Source organism: Thalassophryne amazonica, unplaced genomic scaffold (assembly GCF_902500255.1).
Source record: "Thalassophryne amazonica unplaced genomic scaffold, fThaAma1.1, whole genome shotgun sequence".
NCBI classification, from domain to species: domain Eukaryota; kingdom Metazoa; phylum Chordata; class Actinopteri; order Batrachoidiformes; family Batrachoididae; genus Thalassophryne; species Thalassophryne amazonica.
The window spans coordinates 62782-87892 of NW_022986237.1; the positions used below are offsets into that span (position 1 = coordinate 62782).

General features: G+C 42.5%; 1 protein-coding gene across 4 annotated transcripts in view; it reads left to right on the forward strand.

Moving 5' to 3' along the window:
* The window catches only part of LOC117505690 (calcium/calmodulin-dependent protein kinase type II delta chain), an 81408-nt gene extending 60018 nt beyond the window's left edge, over window positions 1–21390 (forward strand). For 3 of the 4 annotated variants that reach the window (XM_034165242.1, XM_034165244.1, XM_034165245.1), the window contains 5 exons: window positions 11529–11577; window positions 14564–14639; window positions 14710–14804; window positions 14984–15212; window positions 20793–21390. In XM_034165242.1, the coding sequence (XP_034021133.1) occupies window positions 11529–11577; window positions 14564–14639; window positions 14710–14804; window positions 14984–15212; window positions 20793–20796 (453 nt within the window). In that variant the 3' untranslated portion in view covers window positions 20797–21390. Of the gene's footprint in view, window positions 1–11528; window positions 11581–14563; window positions 14640–14709; window positions 14805–14983; window positions 15213–20792 lie in introns of all 4 variants that reach the window. The other variant, XM_034165243.1, reaches the window with a different exon arrangement.
* Window positions 21391–25111: the final 3721 nt, after the last annotated feature.

Sequence of the window (25111 nt, forward strand, 5' to 3'; positions counted from 1 at the left end):
ATCTTATTCAGACTTTGTTATTCTGACCTTATCTTATTCTGATGTTATCTACAGTAAATCTGGCTTTATGTTATTCTAACTTTATTCTGACTTTATCTTATTCAGACTTTGTTATTCTGACCTTATCTTATTCTGACGTTATCTACAGTAAATCTGGTTTTATGTTATTCTAACTTTATGCTATTCTGGCTTTGTTATTCCAGTTTTATCTTATTCTCAATTTATCTTAGTCTGACTTTATCTTATTCAGACTTTGTTATTCTGAATTTATCTTATTCTGACTTTATCTTATTCAAACTTTGTTATTCTGACCTTATCTTATTCTGATGTTATCTACAGTAAATCTGGCTTTATGTTATTCTAACTTTATTCTGACTTTATCTTATTCAGACTTTGTTATTCTGACCTTATCTTATTCTGATGTTATCTACAGTAAATCTGGCTTTATGTTATTCTAACTTTATTCTGACTTTATCTTATTCAGACTTTGTTATTCTGACCTTATCTTATTCTGATGTTATCTACAGTAAATCTGGCTTTGTTATTCTGACTTTGTCTTATTCAGACTTTGTTATTCTGACCTTATCTTATTCTGACATTATCTACAGTAAATCTGGTTTTATGTTATTCTAACTTTATGCTATTCTGGCTTTGTTATTCCAGTTTTATCTTATTCTCAATTTATCTTAGTCTGACTTTATCTTATTCAGACTTTGTTATTCTGAATTTATCTTATTCTGACTTTATCTTATTCAAACTTTGTTATTCTGACCTTATCTTATTCTGATGTTATCTACAGTAAATCTGGCTTTATGTTATTCTAACTTTATTCTGACTTTATCTTATTCAGACTTTGTTATTCTGACCTTATCTTATTCTGATGTTATCTACAGTAAATCTGGCTTTATGTTATTCTAACTTTATTCTGACTTTATCTTATTCAGACTTTGTTATTCTGACCTTATCTTATTCTGATGTTATCTACAGTAAATCTGGCTTTATGTTATTCTAACTTTATTCTGACTTTATCTTATTCAGACTTTGTTATTCTGACCTTATCTTATTCTGACGTTATCTACAGTAAATCTGGTTTTATGTTATTCTAACTTTATGCTATTCTGGCTTTGTTATTCCAGTTTTATCTTATTCTCAATTTATCTTAGTCTGACTTTATCTTATTCAGACTTTGTTATTCTGAATTTATCTTATTCTGACTTTATCTTATTCAAACTTTGTTATTCTGACCTTATCTTATTCTGATGTTATCTACAGTAAATCTGGCTTTATGTTATTCTAACTTTATTCTGACTTTATCTTATTCAGACTTTGTTATTCTGACCTTATCTTATTCTGATGTTATCTACAGTAAATCTGGCTTTATGTTATTCTAACTTTATTCTGACTTTATCTTATTCAGACTTTGTTATTCTGACCTTATCTTATTCTGATGTTATCTACAGTAAATCTGGCTTTGTTATTCTGACTTTGTCTTATTCAGACTTTGTTATTCTGACCTTATCTTATTCTGACATTATCTACAGTAAATCTGGTTTTATGTTATTCTAACTTTATGCTATTCTGGCTTTGTTATTCCAGTTTTATCTTATTCTCAATTTATCTTAGTCTGACTTTATCTTATTCAGACTTTGTTATTCTGAATTTATCTTATTCTGACTTTATCTTATTCAAACTTTGTTATTCTGACCTTATCTTATTCTGATGTTATCTACAGTAAATCTGGCTTTATGTTATTCTAACTTTATTCTGACTTTATCTTATTCAGACTTTGTTATTCTGACTTTATCTTATTCTGATGTTATCTACAGTAAATCTGGCTTTATGTTATTCTAACTTTATTCTGACTTTATCTTATTCAGACTTTGTTATTCTGACCTTATCTTATTCTGACGTTATCTACAGTAAATCTGGCTTTATGTTATTCTAACTTTATGCTATTCTGGCTTTGTTATTCCAGTTTTATCTTATTCTCAATTTATCTTAGTCTGACTTTATCTTATTCAGACTTTGTTATTCTGAATTTATCTTATTCTGACTTTATCTTATTCAAACTTTGTTATTCTGACCTTATCTTATTCTGATGTTATCTACAGTAAATCTGGCTTTATGTTATTCTAACTTTATTCTGACTTTATCTTATTCAGACTTTGTTATTCTGACCTTATCTTATTCTGATGTTATCTACAGTAAATCTGGCTTTATGTTATTCTAACTTTATTCTGACTTTATCTTATTCAGACTTTGTTATTCTGACCTTATTTTATTCTGATGTTATCTACAGTAAATCTGGCTTTATGTTATTCTAACTTTATTCTGACTTTATCTTATTCAAACTTTGTTATTCTGACCTTATCTTATTCTGACGTTATCTACAGTAAATCTGGCTTTATGTTATTCTAACTTTATGCTATTCTGGCTTTGTTATTCCAGTTTTATCTTATTCAAACTTTGTTATTCTGACCTTATCTTATTCTGACGTTATCTACAGTAAATCTGGCTTTATGTTATTCTAACTTTATGCTATTCTGGCTTTGTTATTCCAGTTTTATCTTATTCTGAATTTATCTTATTCAGACTTTGTTATTCTGAATTTATCTTATTCTGACTTTATCTTATTCAAACTTTGTTATTCTGACCTTATCTTATTCTGATGTTATCTACAGTAAATCTGGCTTTATGTTATTCTAACTTTATTCTGACTTTATCTTATTCAGACTTTGTTATTCTGACCTTATCTTATTCTGATGTTATCTACAGTAAATCTGGCTTTATGTTATTCTAACTTTATTCTGACTTTATCTTATTCAGACTTTGTTATTCTGACCTTATCTTATTCTGATGTTATCTACAGTAAATCTGGCTTTATGTTATTCTAACTTTATTCTGACTTTATCTTATTCAGACTTTGTTATTCTGACCTTATCTTATTCTGATGTTATCAATCAATTCAATCAATTTTTTTTTTTATATAGCGCCAAATCACAACAAACAGTTGCCCCAAGGCGCTTTATATTGTAAGGCAAGGCCATACAATAATGATGTAAAACCCCAACGGTCAAAACGACCCCCTGTGAGCAAGCACTTGGCTACAGTGGGAAGGAAAAACTCCCTTTTAACAGGAAGAAACCTCCAGCAGAACCAGGCTCAGGGAGGGGCAGTCTTCTGCTGGGACTGGTTGGGGCTGAGGGAGAGAACCAGGAAAAAGACATGCTGTGGAGGGGAGCAGAGATCGATCACTAATGATTAAATGCAGAGTGGTGCATACAGAGCAAAAAGAGAAAGAAACAGTGCATCATGGGAACCCCCCAGCAGTCTACGTCTATAGCAGCATAACTAAGGGATGGTTCAGGGTCACCTGATCCAGCCCTAACTATAAGCTTTAGCAAAAAGGAAAGTTTTAAGCCTAATCTTAAAAGTAGAGAGGGTGTCTGTCTCCCTGATCTGAATTGGGAGCTGGTTCCACAGGAGAGGAGCCTGAAAGCTGAAGGCTCTGCCTCCCATTCTACTCTTACAAACCCTAGGAACTACAAGTAAGCCTGCAGTCTGAGAGCGAAGCGCTCTATTGGGGTGATATGGTACTACGAGGTCCCTAAGATAAGATGGGACCTGATTATTCAAAACCTTATAAGTAAGAAGAAGAATTTTAAATTCTATTCTAGAATTAACAGGAAGCCAATGAAGAGAGGCCAATATGGGTGAGATATGCTCTCTCCTTCTAGTCCCCGTCAGCACTCTAGCTGCAGCATTTTGAATTAACTGAAGGCTTTTTAGGGAACTTTTAGGACAACCTGATAATAATGAATTACAATAGTCCAGCCTAGAGGAAATAAATGCATGAATTAGTTTTTCAGCATCACTCTGAGACAAGACCTTTCTGATTTTAGAGATATTGCGTAAATGCAAAAAAGCAGTCCTACATATTTGTTTAATATGCGCTTTGAATGACATATCCTGATCAAAAATGACTCCAAGATTTCTCACAGTATTACTAGAGGTCAGGGTAATGCCATCCAGAGTAAGGATCTGGTTAGACACCATGTTTCTAAGATTTGTGGGGCCAAGAACAATAACTTCAGTTTTATCTGAGTTTAAAAGCAGGAAATTAGAGGTCATACATGTCTTTATGTCTGTAAGACAATCCTGCAGTTTAGCTAATTGGTGTGTGTCCTCTGGCTTCATGGATAGATAAAGCTGGGTATCATCTGCATAACAATGAAAATTTAAGCAATACCGTCTAATAATACTGCCTAAGGGAAGCATATATAAAGTGAATAAAATTGGTCCTAGCACAGAACCTTGTGGAACTCCATAATTAACTTTAGTCTGTGAAGAAGATTCCCCATTTACATGAACAAATTGTAATCTATTAGACAAATATGATTCAAACCACCGCAGCGCAGTGCCTTTAATACCTATGGCATGCTCTAATCTCTGTAATAAAATTTTATGGTCAACAGTATCAAAAGCAGCACTGAGGTCTAACAGAACAAGCACAGAGATGAGTCCACTGTCCGAGGCCATAAGAAGATCATTTGTAACCTTCACTAATGCTGTTTCTGTACTATGATGAATTCTAAAACCTGACTGAAACTCTTCAAATAGACCATTCCTCTGCAGATGATCAGTTAGCTGTTTTACAACTACCCTTTCAAGAATTTTTGAGAGAAAAGGAAGGTTGGAGATTGGCCTATAATTAGCTAAGATAGCTGGGTCAAGTGATGGCTTTTTAAGTAATGGTTTAATTACTGCCACCTTAAAAGCCTGTGGTACATAGCCAACTAACAAAGATAGATTGATCATATTTAAGATCGAAGCATTAAATAATGGTAGGGCTTCCTTGAGCAGCCTGGTAGGAATGGGGTCTAATAAACATGTTGATGGTTTGGATGAAGTAACTAATGAAAATAACTCAGACAGAACAATCGGAGAGAAAGAGTCTAACCAAATACCGGCATCACTGAAAGCAGCCAAAGATAACGATACGTCTTTGGGATGGTTATGAGTAATTTTTTCTCTAATAGTTAAAATTTTGTTAGCAAAGAAAGTCATGAACTCATTACTAGTTAAAGATAATGGAATACTCAGCTCAATAGAGCTCTGACTCTTTGTCAGCCTGGCTACAGTGCTGAAAAGAAACCTGGGGTTGTTCTTATTTTCTTCAATTAGTGATGAGTAGAAAGATGTCCTAGCTTTACGGAGGGCTTTTTTATAGAGCAACAGACTCTTTTTCCAGGCTAAGTGAAGATCTGTGATGTTATCTACAGTAAATCTGGCTTTATGTTATTCTAACTTTATTCTGGCTTTATCTTATTCAGACTTTGTTATTCTGACCTTATCTTATTCTGATGTTATCTACAGTAAATCTGGCTTTATGTTATTCTAACTTTATTCTGACTTTATCTTATTCAGACTTTGTTATTCTGACCTTATCTTATTCTGATGTTATCTACAGTAAATCTGGCTTTGTTATTCTAACTTTATTCTGACTTTATCTTATTCAGACTTTGTTATTTTGACCTTATCTTATTCTGATGTTATCTACAGTAAATCTGGCTTTATGTTATTCTAACTTTATTCTGACTTTATCTTATTCAGACTTTGTTATTCTGACCTTATCTTATTCTGACGTTATCTACAGTAAATCTGGCTTTATGTTATTCTAACTTTATGCTATTCTGGCTTTGTTATTCCAGTTTTATCTTATTCAAACTTTGTTATTCTGACCTTATCTTATTCTGATGTTATCTACAGTAAATCTGGCTTTATGTTATTCTAACTTTATTCTGACTTTATCTTATTCTGACGTTATCTACAGTAAATCTGGCTTTATGTTATTCTAACTTTATTCTGACTTTATCTTATTCAGACTTTGTTATTCTGACCTTATCTTATTCTGACGTTATCTACAGTAAATCTGGCTTTATGTTATTCTAACTTTATGCTATTCTGGCTTTGTTATTCCAGTTTTATCTTATTCTGAATTTATCTTATTCAAACTTTGTTATTCTGACCTTATCTTATTCTGACGTTATCTACAGTAAATCTGGCTTTATGTTATTCTAACTTTATGCTATTCTGGCTTTGTTATTCCAGTTTTATCTTATTTTGAATTTCTTAGTCTGACTTTATCCTATTCAGACTTTGTTATTCTGAATTTCTCTTATTCAAACTTTGTTATTCTGACCTTATCTTATTCTGATGTTATCTACAGTAAATCTGGCTTTGTTATTCTAACTTTATTCTGACTTTGTCTTATTCAGACTTTGTTATTCTGACATTATCTACAGTAAATCTGGTTTTATGTTATTCTAACTTTATGCTATTCTGGCTTTGTTATTCCAGTTTTATCCTATTCTCAATTTATCTTAGTCTGACTTTATCTTATTCAGACTTTGTTATTCTGAATTTATCTTATTCTGACTTTATCTTATTCAAACTTTGTTATTCTGACCTTATCTTATTCTGATGTTATCTACAGTAAATCTGGCTTTATGTTATTCTAACTTTATTCTGACTTTATCTTATTCAGACTTTGTTATTCTGACCTTATCTTATTCTGATGTTATCTACAGTAAATCTGGCTTTATGTTATTCTAACTTTATTCTGACTTTATCTTATTCAGACGTTATCTACAGTAAATCTGGCTTTATGTTATTCTAACTTTATGCTATTCTGGCTTTGTTATTCCAGTTTTATCTTATTCTGAATTTATCTTATTCAAACTTTGTTATTCTGACCGTATCTTATTCTGACGTTATCTACAGTAAATCTGGCTTTATGTTATTCTAACTTTATGCTATTCTGGCTTTGTTATTCCAGTTTTATCTTATTCAGACTTTATTATTCTGAATTTATCTTATTCTGACTTTATCTTATTCAGACTTTGTTATTCTGAATTTATCTTATTCTGACTTTATCTTATTCAAACTTTGTTATTCTGACCTTATCTTATTCTGATGTTATCTACAGTAAATCTGGCTTTATGTTATTCTAACTTTATTCTGACTTTATCTTATTCAGACTTTGTTATTCTGACCTTATCTTATTCTGAGGTTATCTACAGTAAATCTGGCTTTATGTTATTCTAACTTTATTCTGACTTTATCTTATTCAGACTTTGTTATTCTGACCTTATCTTATTCTGACGTTATCTACAGTAAATCTGGCTTTATGTTATTCTAACTTTATGCTATTCTGGCTTTGTTATTCCAGTTTTATCTTATTCTGAATTCATCTTAGTTTGACTTTATCTTATTCAAACTTTGTTATTCTGACCTTATCTACAGTAAATCTGGCTTTATGTTATTCTACCTTTATGCTATTCTGGCTTTGTTATTCCAGTTTTATCTTATTCTGACTATCTTATTCAGACTTTGTTATTCTGAATTTATCTTATTCTGACTTTATCTTATTCAAACTTTGTTATTCTGACCTTATCTTATTCTGATGTTATCTACAGTAAATCTGGCTTTATGTTATTCTAACTTTATTCTGACTTTATCTTATTCAGACTTTGTTATTCAGAATTTATCTTATTCAGACTTTGTTATTCTGACTTTATCTACAGTAAGTCTGGCTTCATGTTATTCTAACTTTGTTATTCTGACTTTATTAAACATGCACAAATCATTTTGACAGCTTCGCACAGAAACGATGTGGTGACCCAGAAGGGGAGTCTGTGTGTGTGTGTCTGTGGATCTGTCTGTGTAGTGCAGCAGATAAAATATTTACAGAGGAATCTATCAAATGGTGAAACAAGCACGAAATTCGGCACAAATACACATTAGACATTAACTCTTTTGAGAAAAAAAAAAAACGATTGGCCACTTGAATTTTCAACAGGCAGCCAGGTAGGGGTCAATTGAAGAATTACACAGGGGTCAAAATTAAAAGATGCTCCAATCATTATTAAAACTACACCACATTATTTGTCTGATCACAAAGATTCCAAAAAGATATAGTTTGGACAATCTGTGACAGAATATTCTGGAGTTATGGGGTAAAAACAGCAAGAATGATGACAAAGGTCAGTTTTAGTTTGTACAGGGGTCATCCTTTACTGCTCGCCACTGCTCAGAAGCTGCAGTGGTGTCTCTCGGTTGGGCCAAACCACTATTAAGATTTTTAATATTCTGTGCGCATCCGCGCTCTGGCCTCATCACCAAGAAGTGATCACTACAACTAACCCAAAACAAACGAATAAATGCACTGCAAAACAACACGACTTAATGATTTATTAAATTGACAATGTTTTAAGTCACACGAATGGCAAAAATTTCAACTAAATCATGATTACTTACCCTCTCACTGATGCATGCGTGTGGCTTCGCGCCATGTTGGATGTCTTGTTGTTTACATCCAGGAAACCTCAAAAGTAGTCCGGCAGCCTTCCCAGAAGCCCGTCTTGCAGCTTCTGACTGCACGGTCAGTCAGAAGCTGCGGGCAGTTGTGCTTCAGGGGTCAAAAGTTGCTCCATTTTTGGTAAAAACTGGTGCAATTACATAGGTCACATGTCATAGAATCCAATGGAAGTTGACCTTGTTTGACCTTGACTTTGGAGACCAAACATTCAACACAGTCAAAACTATTCCATTTATTAATCCTATTAACTCACCAATAATTTGCATCACATTTTACTGAAATGGGAGCAATTTTAACTTTTGACCCCTGTACAAACTGAAATTGAACTTTGACACCATTCTTGCTGTTTTCACCCCATAACTCCTGAACATTCAGTCACAGATTGTCCAAACTATACATTTTTGGAATCTTTGTGATCAGACAAATAATGTGATATAGTTTTCAATTTCATTGGAGCATTTTTAAGTTTTGACCCCTGTGTAATTCTTCAGTTGACCCCTACGTGGCTGCTGACACTTGTCCAATGAGTTCATTCCAACCAGTAAATGTCTGAAGGAGTATTTGTGCAGAATTTGGTGCTTCTATCACCATTTGCAGGATTGTTTATCTGCTGCACTAGCATGTGCGTGGGTGTGTGCGTGTCTGCAGGAACTTGTTAATCGTGAAAACAAAACCATTTCATTTCCTCTTCTGGATTGTCTCGGTAGCTTTGTGGTGCTCGTGCACAGGCTGTACACTTGTGTGGAGGCCTCTGATTGGTTGAACTCTCTCTGATCTTTGTTGGGTCTGTCCTTGGAGACTCTAAGACCCTGTCTCGTCTGTCCACCTGTCTGTAACCCTCCAGATCATCAACAAGGCCCATGTGGTCACCAGCCCCAAAGAGCCGGTCCCCGCCCCGTCTCTGGTATGGCGTGCCGCGCTGCGTTGTGCCGCCACATCACAAAACCTGTTTGATGTTTGACTGACATCACGTCTCAGCGTCACTTTGTGCATCTCTGTTCATATTGTTGATGACTGATGTCATGATAACCAGGAGCCAGCTCACGTCACTGTGGGTGCATAGGTCAAAGATCAAACTGAACACATCAATGCTTTGTGTCGGGCTGCCTGAAAAAAAAACACTTGTTAGCTCATTAACAAACAGCTCTGTGATTGGCTCATTACAAACATCTAATGACACAGTTTAGTTTTTGTTTTTTTAAGCTGCATTGGCATCATGTAGTATCCCTGGTAACCGACGACGCAGACTCTGACATCATCACTGTGAGCTGGTTCTTGGCTCTTTGTCGCTGCGTGTGTTCCGTTGTAGAGATAAGTGCGTCTCATCGCCTTAGCAACCTCAGTGCTGCACGACACAGAGGTTTCAGTGTTGGCGATTCCTGTTCTGCATTCCGGACTTTCTAACTTCCTTCATTCTCTTCCTGCTGTTTGTCAAATCAGGAGCCTCAAACCACCGTTACCCACAACCCGGCTGACAGAAACAAGGTACACGTTGGACTGTTAGATGCTCTAACAGAACCAGAACCAGGACAGAGACACTGCATGTTGTCACCCCATGTGCCCATTGCTGCAGACTCTACAGTTGCAATCAACTTTAGCCTGATGCACGGTCAGGAAGAGTAGTGGTATTGTTGAGGAACTATGTGAGGGTGGTGCAGGACACATACAAGGATAGTGTGACAGCGGTGAGATGCGCAGTAGGAATGATAGTCTCATTCATGGTGGAGGTGGGATTACACCAATGATCAGCTATGAGTCCTTTCTTGTTCGCAGTGGTGATGGACAGGTGATGAAAGCAGGATTGAGTCTAGCTAGGAAATGGGGAGATACACTCCGGAGAGCATGGGAATGAAAGTTAGTCAGAGCCAGACTGAGTACATCTATGTGAATGAGAAGGAGTCCAGTGGAATAGTGCAGTTAGATGGTGTAGAGATGGTGAAGGTGAGTTACGAGGAGCAGAGGCAGTTAAGGTCGGTCGGTTCCCAGGAGGGGAGGCGGTGAAGGTCGGTTCCCAGGAGGGGAGACATTGAAGGTCAGTTCCCAGGAGGGGAGACGGTAAAGGTCGGTTCCCAGGAGGGGAGGCAATGAAGGTCGGTTCCCAAGAGCGAAGGCGGTAAAGGCTGGTTCAAGGAGCGGAGGCATTGAAGGTCAGTTACTAGGAGGGGAGGCGGTGAAGGTCAGTTACTAGGAGGGGAGGCAGTGAAGGTCGCTTCCCAAGAGCAAAGGCGGTGAAGGTCAGTTCCCAGGAGGGGAGGCGGTAAAGGTTGGTTCCCAAGAGGGGAGGCAATGAAGGTCGGTTCCCAAGAGCGAAGGCGGTGAAGGTCGGTTCCCAAGAGGGGAGGCAATGAAGGTCGGTTCCCAGGAGGGGAGGCGGTAAAGGCTGGTTCAAGGAGCGGAGGCATTTAAGGTCAGTTACTAGGAGGGGAGGCGGTGAAGGTCGGTTCTCAAGAGGGGAGGCGGTGAAGGTCAGTTCCCAGGAGGGGAGGCGGTGAAGGTCAGTTCTCAGGAGGGGAGGCGGTGAAGGTCAGTTCCCAAGAGCGAAGGCGGTGAAGGTCAGTTCCCAGGAGCAGATGTGGTGGGCGGTCATCTTAAATACTTGGGGTCATCTATCCAGAGAAATGGAGGGTGTGGTAGAAAGGTCATCACCTTTTTTCCACATTTAAGTTGAATTCAGAGGTTTGAGAGTTTGTTTGAGGTCTTGGTTTGCTGCAGTCCGTTGAGTAATGATCTTCTGAAGGTTTTTTTTATGATTACTGACATGTTATTTTGTCTGTTGCTAAACTCATCCATATGCCCTCAAAGTGACCCAGAATGAAGTCCATCTCCTGATTGCAACTGTGCACGTTGAGTTTGTCGTCTGAACTTCTCAAAGGTAATATCGGTTTGCCGGTCATGTCAAACAGGTATTGCGCATGCTGTGCTACCATGGATACCGTGTCTGATTCCGAGGCCCGGAGTCTGTGACGGACAGACGGCGGTGTGGCCACGTGTGCATGCTCATGTCTTCTGCAGTGCTGTGGTGTGACCAACAGAAAGCGGTTCACGTGTTTCCCTCATGGCGTGTTGATGTGTGCTGATTAAGGTGAAAGCGGCCGCAGTGTCAGAGTTTGCAAGCTGGTCTTAATTGGCTCTGTTTGTGGTTTGACAGGAATCCAGTGAGAGCACCAACACCACCATCGAGGATGAAGACGTGAGAGGTAACCAGCTGCTACTCTGATCAGATGTCTCTTTTGCCGCTGTGTCGACTTTCAGTCCCACCGTTTCATTTCACGTTAAGAGGCTTTATACTGGATTTATTATAAACCTTACACCTGTTATACTGGATTTACGAGGTCTATTAGAAAAGTATCCGACCTTATTATTTTTTTCAAAAACCATATGGATTTGAATCACGTGTGATTGTGTCAGACAAGCTTGAACCCTCGTGCGCATGCGTGAGTTTTTTCATGCCTGGCGGTTGCGTCATTCGCCTGTGAGCAGGCTTTGAGTGAGGTGTGGTCCACCCTCTCGGCAAATTTTTATTGTGAATAAATGTCTGAACCATTTGGAGCTTTGCTGCATCAATTTTGTTCCAGAAACTGTGAGAGACCTCCAGGTGGACACCATTCGAAAAATTAATATGGCTTTCAGGGACGATTTTATGGGGATTAAACAGATTACGGGGTGTTACTGCCGCTTTAAGGACAGCCCACAACTGCTGAGAGCGCGGCGCGCTCCCAGCCCCCATCGACAGTCTCACACCCCGCTGGAACAACCAGATCATTTCCAACGTGAAAGCTTTGTTGATCCGGGACCTCGTCTGACTTTCACAAAAAGGCAGAAGATGTGGACATCAGCACTTTATCGGCACATTCCACCGTTACAGGAGTTTTTTTCATGGAAAGAAAAGCGGAGGGACGCGCCACGGAGCCGTTCATTACGCGGCACAAAACCACCTCCATGTTGGTCTCACAGGACGGCTTTCAGATGGATTTCAGACGGATTCCGGTTGCTTTCCAGTCATGTGATTATCCGATTGTGATTGTGCATGAGCTGGACATGCCAGAACATGTCCTGGAAGGCTTCATCACGGCGTTTCTTTGCGCCATGCAGCTCCGCCGCGACGCGCGGAACTCCTCTGCACGTCTGTCTTAATGTGCCGAAAAAGTACTGATGTCCACGTCTTTTCACAATTCCTGTGCTAGTCAGATGACATACCGGATCAAGACAGCGTCCAGTTTAAAAATGAATGGCACATTTCACTGTTACAGGAGTTTTTGTCATGGAAAGAGAAGCGGCTCCACCGCGCGTCGCGGTGGAGCTGCATGGCGCAAAGAAACGCCATGATGAAGTCTCTCACAGTTTCTGGAAAAAAATTGATGCAGCAAAGGTCCAAATCATTCAGACATTTATTCGCAATAAAAAATAGACGAAAGGGGTGGACCAGTGCTCACTCAAAGCCTGCTCACAGGCGAATGACGCAACTGACAGGCATGAAAAAACTCACGCATGTGCACGACGGTTGAAGCTTGTCTGACGCAATCACACGTGATTCAAATCCACGTTTTTTTTTTAAATAAGGTCGGATACTTTTCTAACAGACCTCGTATTATAAACCTTACACCTGTTATACTGGATTTATTAAATAACGTTACACACGTTATACTGGATTTATTATAAACTTTACACCTGTTATTCTGGATTTATTAAATAATGTTACATAAGTTAGCTATGCTGTGTGCGCTCCTTATGTGCGTTACGCTCTGTGCGCTCCTTTTGGAGAACATACCTTCAGGCTGTAATATAAAACATTACCAGCAGATGTCACCGAAACCACCTTCAATATTGTTGACTCTCTTCTCATCACTGATTCTAGCCCATAAGTATTTGGACAGTGACATAGTTCCACAAAGATGGTTGTGGGGTTGAGACCTTCAACGTGAATCACTCACAAAGTACTTAAGATGAGATAAGATAAACTTGATTGATCTCACAGAGGAGAAATTCACATGTTACGTCAGCTCTTAAAAAACACACAAGTTGGGTGCAAGTAGAGGAAAATGTTCATCAAACAGCGTGTGTGAGGATAAGCAATAATAATACTTATAACAGTACAAGACGTAAGAAAATGAGGTAGAAATAGAGATAGAAAATATAAATGCAACACACTTGGTTTTGCTCCCATTTTGTATGAGATGAACTCAAAGATCTAAAACTTTTTCCACATACACAATATCACCATTTCTCTCAAATATTGTGCACAAACCAGTCTAAATCTGTGATAGTGAGCACTTCTCCTTTGCTGAGATAATCCATCCCACCTCACAGGTGTGCCATATCAAGATGCTGATTAGACACCATGATTAGTGCACAGGTGTGCCTTAGACTGCCCACAATAAAAGGCCACTCTGAAAGGTGCAGTTTTATCACACAGCACAATGCCACAGATGTCGCAAGATTTGAGGAAGCGTGCAATTGGCATGCTGACAGCAGGAATGTCAACCAGAGCTGTTGCTCGTGTATTGAATGTTCATGTCTCTACCATAAGCCGTCTCCAAAGTCGTTTCAGAGAATTTGGCAGTACATCCAACCAGCCTCACAACCACAGACCACGTGTAACCACACCAGCCCAGGACCTCCACATCCAGCATGTTCACCTCCAAGATCGTCTGAGACCAGCCACTCGGACAGCTGCTGAAACAATCGGTTTGCATAACCAAAGAATTTCTGCACAAACTGTCAGAAACCGTCTCAGGGAAGCTCATCTGCATGCTCGTCGTCCTCATCGGGGTCTCGACCTGACTCCAGTTCGTCGTCGTAACCGACTTGAGTGGGCAAATGCTCACATTCGCTGGCGTTTGGCACGTTGGAGAGGTGTTCTCTTCACGGATGATGCGAAGAGCCACATGTTTAAATCAAAGGTCCATTAAGCTGCTGGTCGTGTTGCCACTTAAAAGACAAACTCACCTCAGTGCATTCGTCCACCTGAAGCCACATGAGTTTTTGATGCTCGTCCGCATCCTGCATCACGTCTCTGGCGCCCTCTGCAGGATGTGAAGTGTACGCCTGCCCGTGCTCACTGTGCGCATTGGTCGTTTCCCAGCCGGTACTGACGCTGAGCGTCATCGTGGCTTGACCTTGACTTTACTCTCATGTCCTCCCTGACTAGCTTGCAGGTTCTGATGTCTCTTGTTTGTGTCTCAGCTCGTAAACAGGAAATCATCAAAGTCACAGAGCAGCTGATCGAGGCCATCAACAACGGCGACTTTGAAGCCTACACGTGAGTCCAACACCACTGGTTACCAGCTCAGAGCTAAAATGTTCCAACATGTTCTACTCCACCCTTTCAGGAAGATCTGTGACCCGGGACTCACCTCGTTCGAACCTGAGGCTTTGGGCAACTTGGTGGAGGGAACTGACTTCCACCGCTTCTACTTTGAGAACGGTAAAGAAAACCAACGTGAAAGCATTTTATAAAACATCACTCACAAACATCGAACAGAACAAATCCAAAGCTCTGCTCCGTGATTCCTGACGAGGACTGAAGACGAAACTTCAAGCATCGTATTTTCCCCAAACGCTGCAGTTTGTCCTGAATCATCTTTAACCTCCCGACTCTTCCAGCTCTGTGCAAGGGGAAGCAGCCCATCCACACCATCCTGCTCAACCCGCACGTCCACCTGATCGGCGACGAGGCCGCCTGCATCGCCTACATCCGCCTCACGCAGTACATCGATGGCGGCGGCGTGCCCCGCACCATGCAGTCTGAAGAGACCCGCATCTGGCACCGGCGGGACAGCAAGTGGCAGAACATCCACTTCCACCGCTCCGGCTCGCACACCGTGCCCACCAAGTAAGACGCCGACGGCTGCGTCCTTATCCTCTCACATATAACGTGTGTGTGTGATATATATCTCTCACACACACACACACGGTGCATTATTCACAGTGCTTCACTTTTTCTACATTTTATGTTACAGCCTTGTTACAAAACTGATTAAATTTACTTTTTCCTCAAAATTCTGCACACAACACCCCATAATGATAGTCTTTACCATGAAGCTCAAAATTGAGCTCAGGGTGCCTCCTGTTTCCACTGTAAGACCCGCTGTTGCAGAATTACAATTTTTGTTATCCCAAAAAGCGTATTTTATTTATTTTGGGTTCAGACACATTAACATACTCATTGGCTGCTACTATTCAGTGTCGCTATGCTATTGGATCATTTGTATATAAGGCCTTCATCCCTTCAATATACTGGACCGGATTTAACTGACTGAAGTTAAATACTTTAAATACTTTTCGTGTTTATTACAGTGTCTAGAACATGTACATGTGCAGGTATTGTGGAAACGGTGGCCCACATTTTATCTCGAGCTTGTTTTTTAATTGTTGCAGTTGGGTGTATGTGGTTGTCAAAACCACCACGTGTGTGAGAGGAACAGCGGGTGGGGGGGGTGCCCGTAGGGGCATTTGTTGCCTTGTTGTGGAACAGGTGTTAATGTTGCTGAAGGTCAGGTTATAAGTTGGAGGCTACATGCATTCCTATTAGGACGGTAATCAGAGAGTACAGTACCATGTGACCAGTGACGTGTCACACAGTCTCTGATGAGAGGACGACCACCTCCAGGCAACGGGAGCCCAGTCATCATCCTCATGTGAACGCTGTCCAAATGGTCCTTCTTCCAAGGAATCATGTTTGGATCCCCAGCCATGATGCCTCAGGACTTAACTGGACATTTCCCAGAAGGTGTACTAATACCCAACATCCAGTGAGGCCGAAGGCCGACTGAAATGTTCAGGTGATGATATAAATAGAAAATAAATCAATCCAATAGGCCATTTGCTACATCTGCCATGAGGACCCGGTCGCAGCGATGTCACTTTTTTAAACACCTGTTTTTTTCTGGGGATGGTACAGCACCACATACAGGCCTGGCATATGTACTACAACATTAAACGGAGCTTCGAGGCACAGAATTTGCCTCAAACATTTTTTGTAATCAAATTATTTGAGAATATTTATTCTAGGCCATGCTGCGTTGAGGTCTAGGTCAGTGCTTAAGGAGTTGCAAACTGGGGTGCTGGTCCCCATATTTAAAAAGGGGGACCAGAGAGTGTGTGCCAGCTACTGGGGCATCACAGTACTCAGCCTCGCTAGTAAAGTCTACTCCAGGGTGTTGGAAAGGAGGGTTTGGCCGATAGTTGAACCTCTGATTGAAGAGGAACAATGTGGGTTCCATCCTGGTCGAGGAACAACCGACTAGCTCTTCACTCTCACAAGGATCCTGGAGGGGGCCTGGGAGTATGACCACCCAGTCTACATGTGTTTTGTGGACTTGGAAAAGGCGTATGATCGGGTACCCCGGGAGATACTGTGGGAGGTGCTATGGGAGTACGGAGTGAGGGGGTCCCTTCTCAGGGCCATCCAGTCTCTGTACTCACAAAGTGAGAGCTGTGTTCAGTGCTCGGCATTAAGTCGGACTTGTTTCAGGTGGCGGTTGGCCTCCACCAGGGCTGCTCCTTGTCACCAATCCTGTTTGTGATAATCATGGACAGGTAGTCGGGGGGAGGAGGGTTTCTGGTGGGCTCAGGGTCTCATCACTGCTTTTTGCAGATGATGTGGTCCTGTTGACTTCATCAGCCGGTGACCTCCAAAACTCACTGGATCGGTTCACAGCCGAGTGTGAAGCTGCTGGGATGAGGATCAGCACCTCTAAATCTGAGGCCATGGTTCACAGCAGGAAACCCATGGATTGCCAACTGCAGGTAGGGAATGAGGTCTTGTCCCAAGTGAAGGAGTTCAAGTACCTCAGGGTCTTGTTCACAAGTGAGGGGACGATGGAGCGTGCGATTGGCTGCAGCAGGGGCGGTGTTACATTCACTCTACTGTACTGTTGTGACAAAAAGGGAGCTGAGCCAAAAGGTGAAGCTCTTGTTCTACTGGTCAATCTTCGTTCCTACTCTCACCTGTGGTCATGAGGGTTGGGTGATGACCAAAAGAACTAGATCACAGGTACAAGCGGCCAAAATGGGCTTCCTCAGGAGGGTGGCTGGTGTCTCCCTTAGAGATCAAATCAAATCAATTTTATTTATATAGCACCAAATCACAACAAACAGTTGCCCCAAGGCGCTTTATATTGTAAGGCAAAGCCATACAATAATTACGGAAAACCCCAACGGTCAAAACGACCCCCTGTGAGCAAGCACTTGGCGACAGTGGGAAGGAAAAACTCCCTTTTAACAGGAAGAAACCTCCAGCAGAACATAGAGATAGGGTGAGAAGTTCGGTCATCCGTGGGGAGCTCAGAGTAGAGTCGCCGCTCCTTCGCGTTGAAAGGAGCCAGCTGAGGTGGTTCAGGCTTCTGGTAAGGATGCCCCCTGGGCGTCTCCCTAGGGAAGTATTCCAGGCACGTCCATCTGGGAGGAGACCCCGGGGAAGACCCAGGACTATGTGGAGAGATTATATCTCCGCGCTGTCCTGGGACACCTCAGGATCCCCCAGTCAGAGGTGGTCAATGTGACCTGGTAAAAGGGAACTCTGGGTCCCCTGCTGGAGCTGTTGCCCCCACGACCCGATCCCGGATAAGATGCTGAAGATGAGTGAGTGTGAGAGTATTCTAGGCCATGTTTACTGCCAATTTATTTCTCTGAATCAAATTTATTTGACTTATTTTGTGATGAAGGTACGGTCGCTGGCGTCCCCGCCCATTCCAATACAGAAGCTGAAGGGTTTTAGTCCTGCTCATACTCCGCAGAACCACTTACTGGGGAAAAAAAAAAAAAAAAAAAAAACATCCTTAGCAGCTGATTCATGCTCTGTTGGCTTATATGCCATAAGTACATGCCATAGGTATTAAAGGCACTGCGCTGCGGTGGTTTGAATCATATTTATCTAATAGATTACAATTTGTTCATGTAAATGGGGAATCTTCTTCACAGACTAAGGTTAATTATGGAGTTCCACAAGGTTCTGTGCTAGGACCAATTTTATTCACTTTATACATGCTTCCCTTAGGCAGTATTATTAGACGGTATTGCTTAAATTTTCATTGTTACGCAGATGATACCCAGCTTTATCTATCCATGAAGCCAGAGGACACACACCAATTAGCTAAACTGCAGGATTGTCTTACAGACATAAAGACATGGATGACCTCTAATTTCCTGCTTTTAAACTCAGATAAAACTGAAGTTATTGTACTTGGCCCCACAAATCTTAGAAACATGGTGTCTAATCAGATCCTTACTCTGGATGGCATTACCCTGACCTCTAGTAATACTGTGAGAAATCTTGGAGTCATTTTTGATCAGGATATGTCCTTCAATGTGCATATTAAACAAATATGTTGGACTGATTTTTTGCATTTGCACAATATCTCTAAAATTAGAAAGGTCTTGTCTCAGAGTGATGCTGAAAAACTAATTTGTGCATTTATTTCCTCTAGGCTGGACTATTGTAATTCATTATTATCAGGTTGTCCTAAAAGTTCCCTGAAAAGCCTTCAGTTAATTCAAAATGCTGCAGCTAGAGTACTGACAGGGACTAGAAGGAGAGAGCATATCTCACCCATATTGGCCTCTCTTCATTGGCTTCCTGTTAATTCTAGAATAGAATTTAAAATTCTTCTTCTTACTTATAAGGTTTTGAATAATCAGGTCCCATCTTATCTTAGGGACCTCGTAGTACCATATCACCCCAATAGAGCGCTTCGCTCTCAGACTGCAGGCTTACTTGTAGTTCCTAGGGTTTGTAAGAGTAGAATGGGAGGCAGAGCCTTCAGCTTTCAGGCTCCTCTCCTGTGGAACCAGCTCCCAATTCAGATCAGGGAGACAGACACCCTCTCTACTTTTAAGATTAGGCTTAAAACTTTCCTTTTTGCTAAAGCTTATAGTTAGGGCTGGATCAGGTGACCCTGAACCATCCCTTAGTTATGCTGCTATAGACTTAGACTGCTGGGGGGTTCCCATGATGCACTGTTTCTTTCTCTTTTTGCTCTGTATGCACCACTCTGCATTTAATCATTAGTGATCGATCTCTGCTCCCCTCCACAGCATGTCTTTTTCCTGGTTCTCTCCCTCAGCCCCAACCAGTCCCAGCAGAAGACTGCCCCTCCCTGAGCCTGGTTCTGCTGGCGGTTTCTTCCTGTTAAAAGGGAGTTTTTCCTTCCCACTGTAGCCAAGTGCTTGCTCACAGGGGGTCGTTTTGACCGTTGGGGTTTTTCTGTAATTATTGTATGGCTTTTGCCTTACAATATAAAGCGCGTGTTTGTTGTGATTTGGCGCTATATAAATAAAATTGATTTGATTTGGATTTATATGAGATGTAAGATGCTGCCTGAGTGTTTCTCTATTGCCCTCAAAAGTATTGGAACCCTTGGTATTTCACATATTTAAATTTGTTTGCCATTTCAAAAAAAAAAAAAAAAATAAAAAAAAAAAATTATCTTCCTTACACTCAAACTGAAAGCAAATCTCTTAATTAAAACTGCAAAATCCATCTTCCTGATGAAGTGGTGTAGAGTAGGATTGTCTTCAAAAGAAGACCTGAAAGTTCAGTTACAGTTTGTCAGAAAGTACATTTGAGATGAAAAACTAGATTTGATGTTTTGGTGAAAGAAACGTTTGTATTTCTTCAGCATTGATGTAAATAAAGTCCAAGACATATTGTTCATGTTTCCATCCCCTAACTTGTCTGAAGAAAACTGGCAATAAAACTGATCATTATTTACAGATTTTATCAAGTTTTACAGATTTGCTTTCAGGTTGAGTTTGAGGAAAATAATTTTAGAAATTTTAACTCTTTATTTTTTGTATTTCTTTTATTTCAAATGGCATAAACAAATTAAAATGTGTGAAATTCCAAGTGTTCCAATACTTTTGGAGGCCACAGTATCCTAACCTTATGATGAGTGTAAAATGAGTGTGACATTATTACTGTTTGGTTTAAGAAGGTTTAATTTTCACTGTTGCTGCACTTTGTGTCAAATCATAGTCATATCATATATCATATTGATATGAAAATATTGAGATACGATAATTTGCTTGTTTATGCTCCTCAGAAGCATTTACTGAAAAAAAAAACATCTGAAGGATGTAAATAAGATGACGATGACTTTCCAGGCACGCGAGATACAAATAAAGAAAAATGCTTAAAATGGCGGGAGTTGAAGAAGGTCGTAGTGGGCGAGCGAAGCTTCACTTGTTCATGTTCCTAACATATACAGATTAAATTTGCAATAAAAAAATTTTTTTCACATTGTTATTATGGGGTGTTGTGTGTAGAATTTTTAGGGGAAAAAATGAATTTACTCCATTTTGGACTCAGGCTCTAACATGGATGGTTGCGTGTTTTTGGACGTCCAGGACACTAACTTCAGTTTCATCTTTTTCAAAAGCTGAGGTTAATTGTTGATCATATTTTGTTCCTCAGTTGAGAGGATGACCTTTGACCCTGTCCCGCTGACCTGCCAAACATCCATCAAAGTCCTCGGCAAATCCCTGACCTCCAGAGCTCCGCCCCCTTGGTGTGACGGTTACATGTTCTCGCTGTTGGACTGCAGATTTTAAAGTAGAGCGTCAGGTTTGTTGTAGCTGTAGTGACCTTTGACCTCCCCATCAGCGGCACACCGTGAGGCCAGAGGTCTCTTTTACTTCAGTCGATGTTTTACTTTGTCATTTTTAACCTGTTTCTATTCAGAACTGCTTCACTGTTTTTGTCAACTTTATCCCCCGCTCATCACCATGGTAACAGTGCTGATCATCACCGTGGCAACGTGTCAGGAAACCATGTGATGCAGCTGTTACCATGGAGACGGATGCTGCCGCTCAGGCAGAGTTAAATCTGTGTGTGATGCAAAAAGAGAAATAAAAAGTGCGGCACAGTAACAACTAACAGAGCACTAATAACCTGCTAACTAATCCTAACCCTGCCTGCAGTTTAATCTGGGTTTTTATCACTTTATGATTAAAGATCTGTCTGTTGCCATGACTATGTGATTTGTTAGTGAAACGTCAATAAAATGTGATTTTGACCTTGTCTCCAATACTGTGTCAGCCTACGCACGCGCGCAGCAGATTAGATGTTTGCCGCGGCGTGCCTGATAAAGTGGCCGGGTGGCGTCTGTAGACGCGCAGCAGATGATTAGATGTTTGCTGCAGCGTGCCTGATAAAGCGGCCGGGTGGCGTCTGTGGACGCGCAGCAGATTAGATGTTTGCCGCAGCGTGCCTGATAAAGAGGCCGGCTGGCGTACGTAGACGCGCGCAGATGATTAGATGTTTGCCGCGGCGTGCCTGATAAAGTGGCCGGCTGGCGTCGCAGATGATTAGATGTTTGCTGCAGCGTGCCTGATAAAGCGGCCGGCTGGCGTCTGTGGACGCGCAGCAGATGATTAGATGTTTGCTGCAGCGTGCCTGATAAAGCGGCCGGCTGGCGTCTGTAGACGCGCAGCAGATGATTAGATGTTTGCTGCAGCGTGCCTGATAAAGCGGCCGGGTGGCGTCTGTGGACGCGCAGCAGATGATTAGATGTTTGCTGCAGCGTGCCTGATAAAGCGGCCGGCCGGCGTCTGTAGACGCGCAGCAGATGATTAGATGTTTGCTGCAGCGTGCCTGATAAAGCGGCCGGGTGGCGTCTGTAGACGCGCAGCAGATGATTAGATGTTTGCTGCAGCGTGCCTGATAAAGCGGCCGGCCGGCGTCTGTAGACGCGCAGCAGATGATTAGATGTTTGCTGCAGCGTGCCTGATAAAGCGGCCGGCCGGCGTCTGTAGACGCGCAGCAGATGATTAGATGTTTGCTGCAGCGTGCCTGATAAAGCGGCCGGGTGGCGTCTGTGGACGCGCAGCAGATGATTAGATGTTTGCTGCAGCGTGCCTGATAAAGCGGCCGGGTGGCGTCTGTGGACGCGCAGCAGATTAGATGTTTGCTGCAGCGTGCCTGATAAAGCGGCCCGTTGGCGTCTGTAGACGCGCACAGATGATTAGATGTTTGCCCCGGCGTACCTGATAAAGCGGCCGGGTGGCGTCTGTAGACGCGCGCAGATGATTAGATGTTTGCCCCGGCGTGCCTGATAAAGCGGCCCGTTGGCATCTGTAGACGCGCGCAGATGATTAGATGTTTGCCCCGGCGTGCCTGATAAAGCGGCCGGCTGGCGTCTGTAGACGCGCAGCAGATGATTAGATGTTTGCCGCAGCGTGCCTGATAAAGCGGCCGGGTGGCGTCTGTAGACGCGCAGCAGATGATTAGATGTTTGCTGCAGCGTGCCTGATAAAGCGGCCGGCTGGCGTCTGTAGACGCGCAGCAGATGATTAGATGTTTGCTGCAGCGTGCCTGATAAAGCGGCCGGGTGGCGTCTGTGGACGCGCAGCAGATGATTAGATGTTTGCTGCAGCGTGCCTGATAAAGCGGCCGGGTGGCGTCTGTGGACGCGCAGCAGATTAGATGTTTGCTGCAGCGTGCCTGATAAAGCGGCCGGGTGGCGTCTGTAGACGCGCACAGATGATTAGATGTTTGCCCCGGCGTGCCTGATAAAGCGGCCGGGTGGCGTCTGTAGACGCGCGCAGATGATTAGATGTTTGCCGCGGCCCGTTGGCATCTGTAGACGCGCGCAGATGATTAGATGTTTGCCCCGGCGTGCCTGATAAAGCGGCCAGCTAGCGTCTGTAGACGCGCAGCAGATGATTAGATGTTTGCCGCGGCCCGTTGGCGTCTGTAGACGCGCACAGATGATTAGATGTTTGCCCCAGCGTGCCTGATAAAGCGGCCGGGTGGCGTCTGTAGACGCGTGCAGATGATTAGATGTTTGCTGCAGCCCGTTGGCGTCTGTAGACGCGCGCAGATGATTAGATGTTTGCCCCGGCGTGCCTGATAAAGCGGCCGGGTGGCGTCTGTAGACACGCGCAGATGATTAGATGTTTGCCGCGGCCCGTTGGCGTCTCTAAACTGCAGAATGCAGACGAGCTGTTTCTCCACAGGGAAGAAATTTCTGCTTCAGTGACGCTGACTTGCTGCCGGTGAGCTGCCGGCGTCCAGCGCGCCTCCAGGACTCCGACCGGGTCCCGTCTGCTGATCGTCTCGATCTCGCCAACAGACTTCAGCAGCATCTGAGGACAGGAAACGTTTAAAATCTAGAAACACAGGTTAGAAACAAGAAGTGCTGCATTTGTGTCGGCTGAAGAAAGACAGACGCTGGGTCACGTGACGGTTTTATTTTCTCTCATTTACACACCGCTACAGCTCGTTAGCAACAATCTGAAACCTTATACAAGCCTGTGTGGATATTTATATGACCGTGGAAACGAGAGATGGACATGTCCTCTCACACTTCATCTCTCTTATGTGCTGCAGAGAGCAAAGACGTGGTTTTCACCGCATCAGCCGGCTTTTACCGGTTCCTGGAGTCTTCAGTCCTTGTGAGTCCGGACCGCTGGTCCGTCCAAACTCAGTCAACCGACAAAGGGTTATTTTAGCCACACCCACTCTGTCCCCTCCCTAAAAGCAACAGCTTGTTAGCTTAAGAGAACACAGATGCTTCAGAACAGCAGGGGGCGCCAGAGAGTCACAGGAAAGGAAAAATGTGACACAAAACAGCCCAGACAAGAGCACATGACAACCTAAACGAGCACGTGATGACCCGACGAGCATGTGACCACCTAAACAAGCACGTGGTGTCCCCACGAGCACGTGGCAACCCCACGAGCACGTGACGACCCGACGAGCACGTGACGACCCGACGAGCACGTGACGACCCGACGAGCACGTGACCACCTAAACGAGCACGTGACCACCTAAACGAGCACGTGACCACCTAAACGAGCACGTGACGACCCGACGAGCACGTGACCACCTAAACGAGCACGTGACCACCTAAACGAGCACGTGGCGACCCGACGAGCACGTGGCGACCCGACGAGCACGTGGCGACCCGACGAGCACGTGACGACCCGACGAGCACGTGACGATCCGACGAGCACGTGACCACCTAAACGAGCACGTGACGACCCGACGAGCACGTGACCACCTAAACGAGCACGTGACCACCTAAACGAGCACGTGACGACCTAAACGAGCACGTGACCACCTAAACGAGCACGTGGCGACCCGACGAGCACGTGGCGACCCGACGAGCACGTGACGACCCGACGAGCACGTGACGACCCGACGAGCACGTGACCACCTAAACGAGCACGTGACGACCCGACGAGCACGTGACGACCTAAACGAGCACGTGACGACCTAAACGAGCACGTGACGACCGACGAGCACTTGGCGACCCCACGAGTACGTGACGACCTAAACGAGCACGTGGCGACCCCACGAGCATGTGACGACCTAAACGAGCACGTGACGGCCCGACGAGCACGTGAAAACCCGACGAGCACGTGACGACCCAACGAGCACGTGACGACCTAAACGATGTGATGATTTAACGAACATGTGACAACTTGATGAACATGTGACACCTCTTCAAATTGTCAGATGGATGTCTGGAGGAAACACGACAAAGCAGAATGAATTCATATTTGTCTTCCTAAACTTGGCCGTAACAATAAAGGCGGGTCTTCACTCACATCTGCTGTCGGACCAGTGAAGAGCTGAAACCATTATTCAGTTTAGAAATTCTAGTCCTGTTAAAATCATTTCACGCTTTGAGCTGACATCTGGTTCACGCTCACCTTTTCAAAGCTTTGTCCTGTTCAATAAAACATTTTAAGAATTCAGCTTTGGCTCTTTTTCTTCTTTTCACTAAC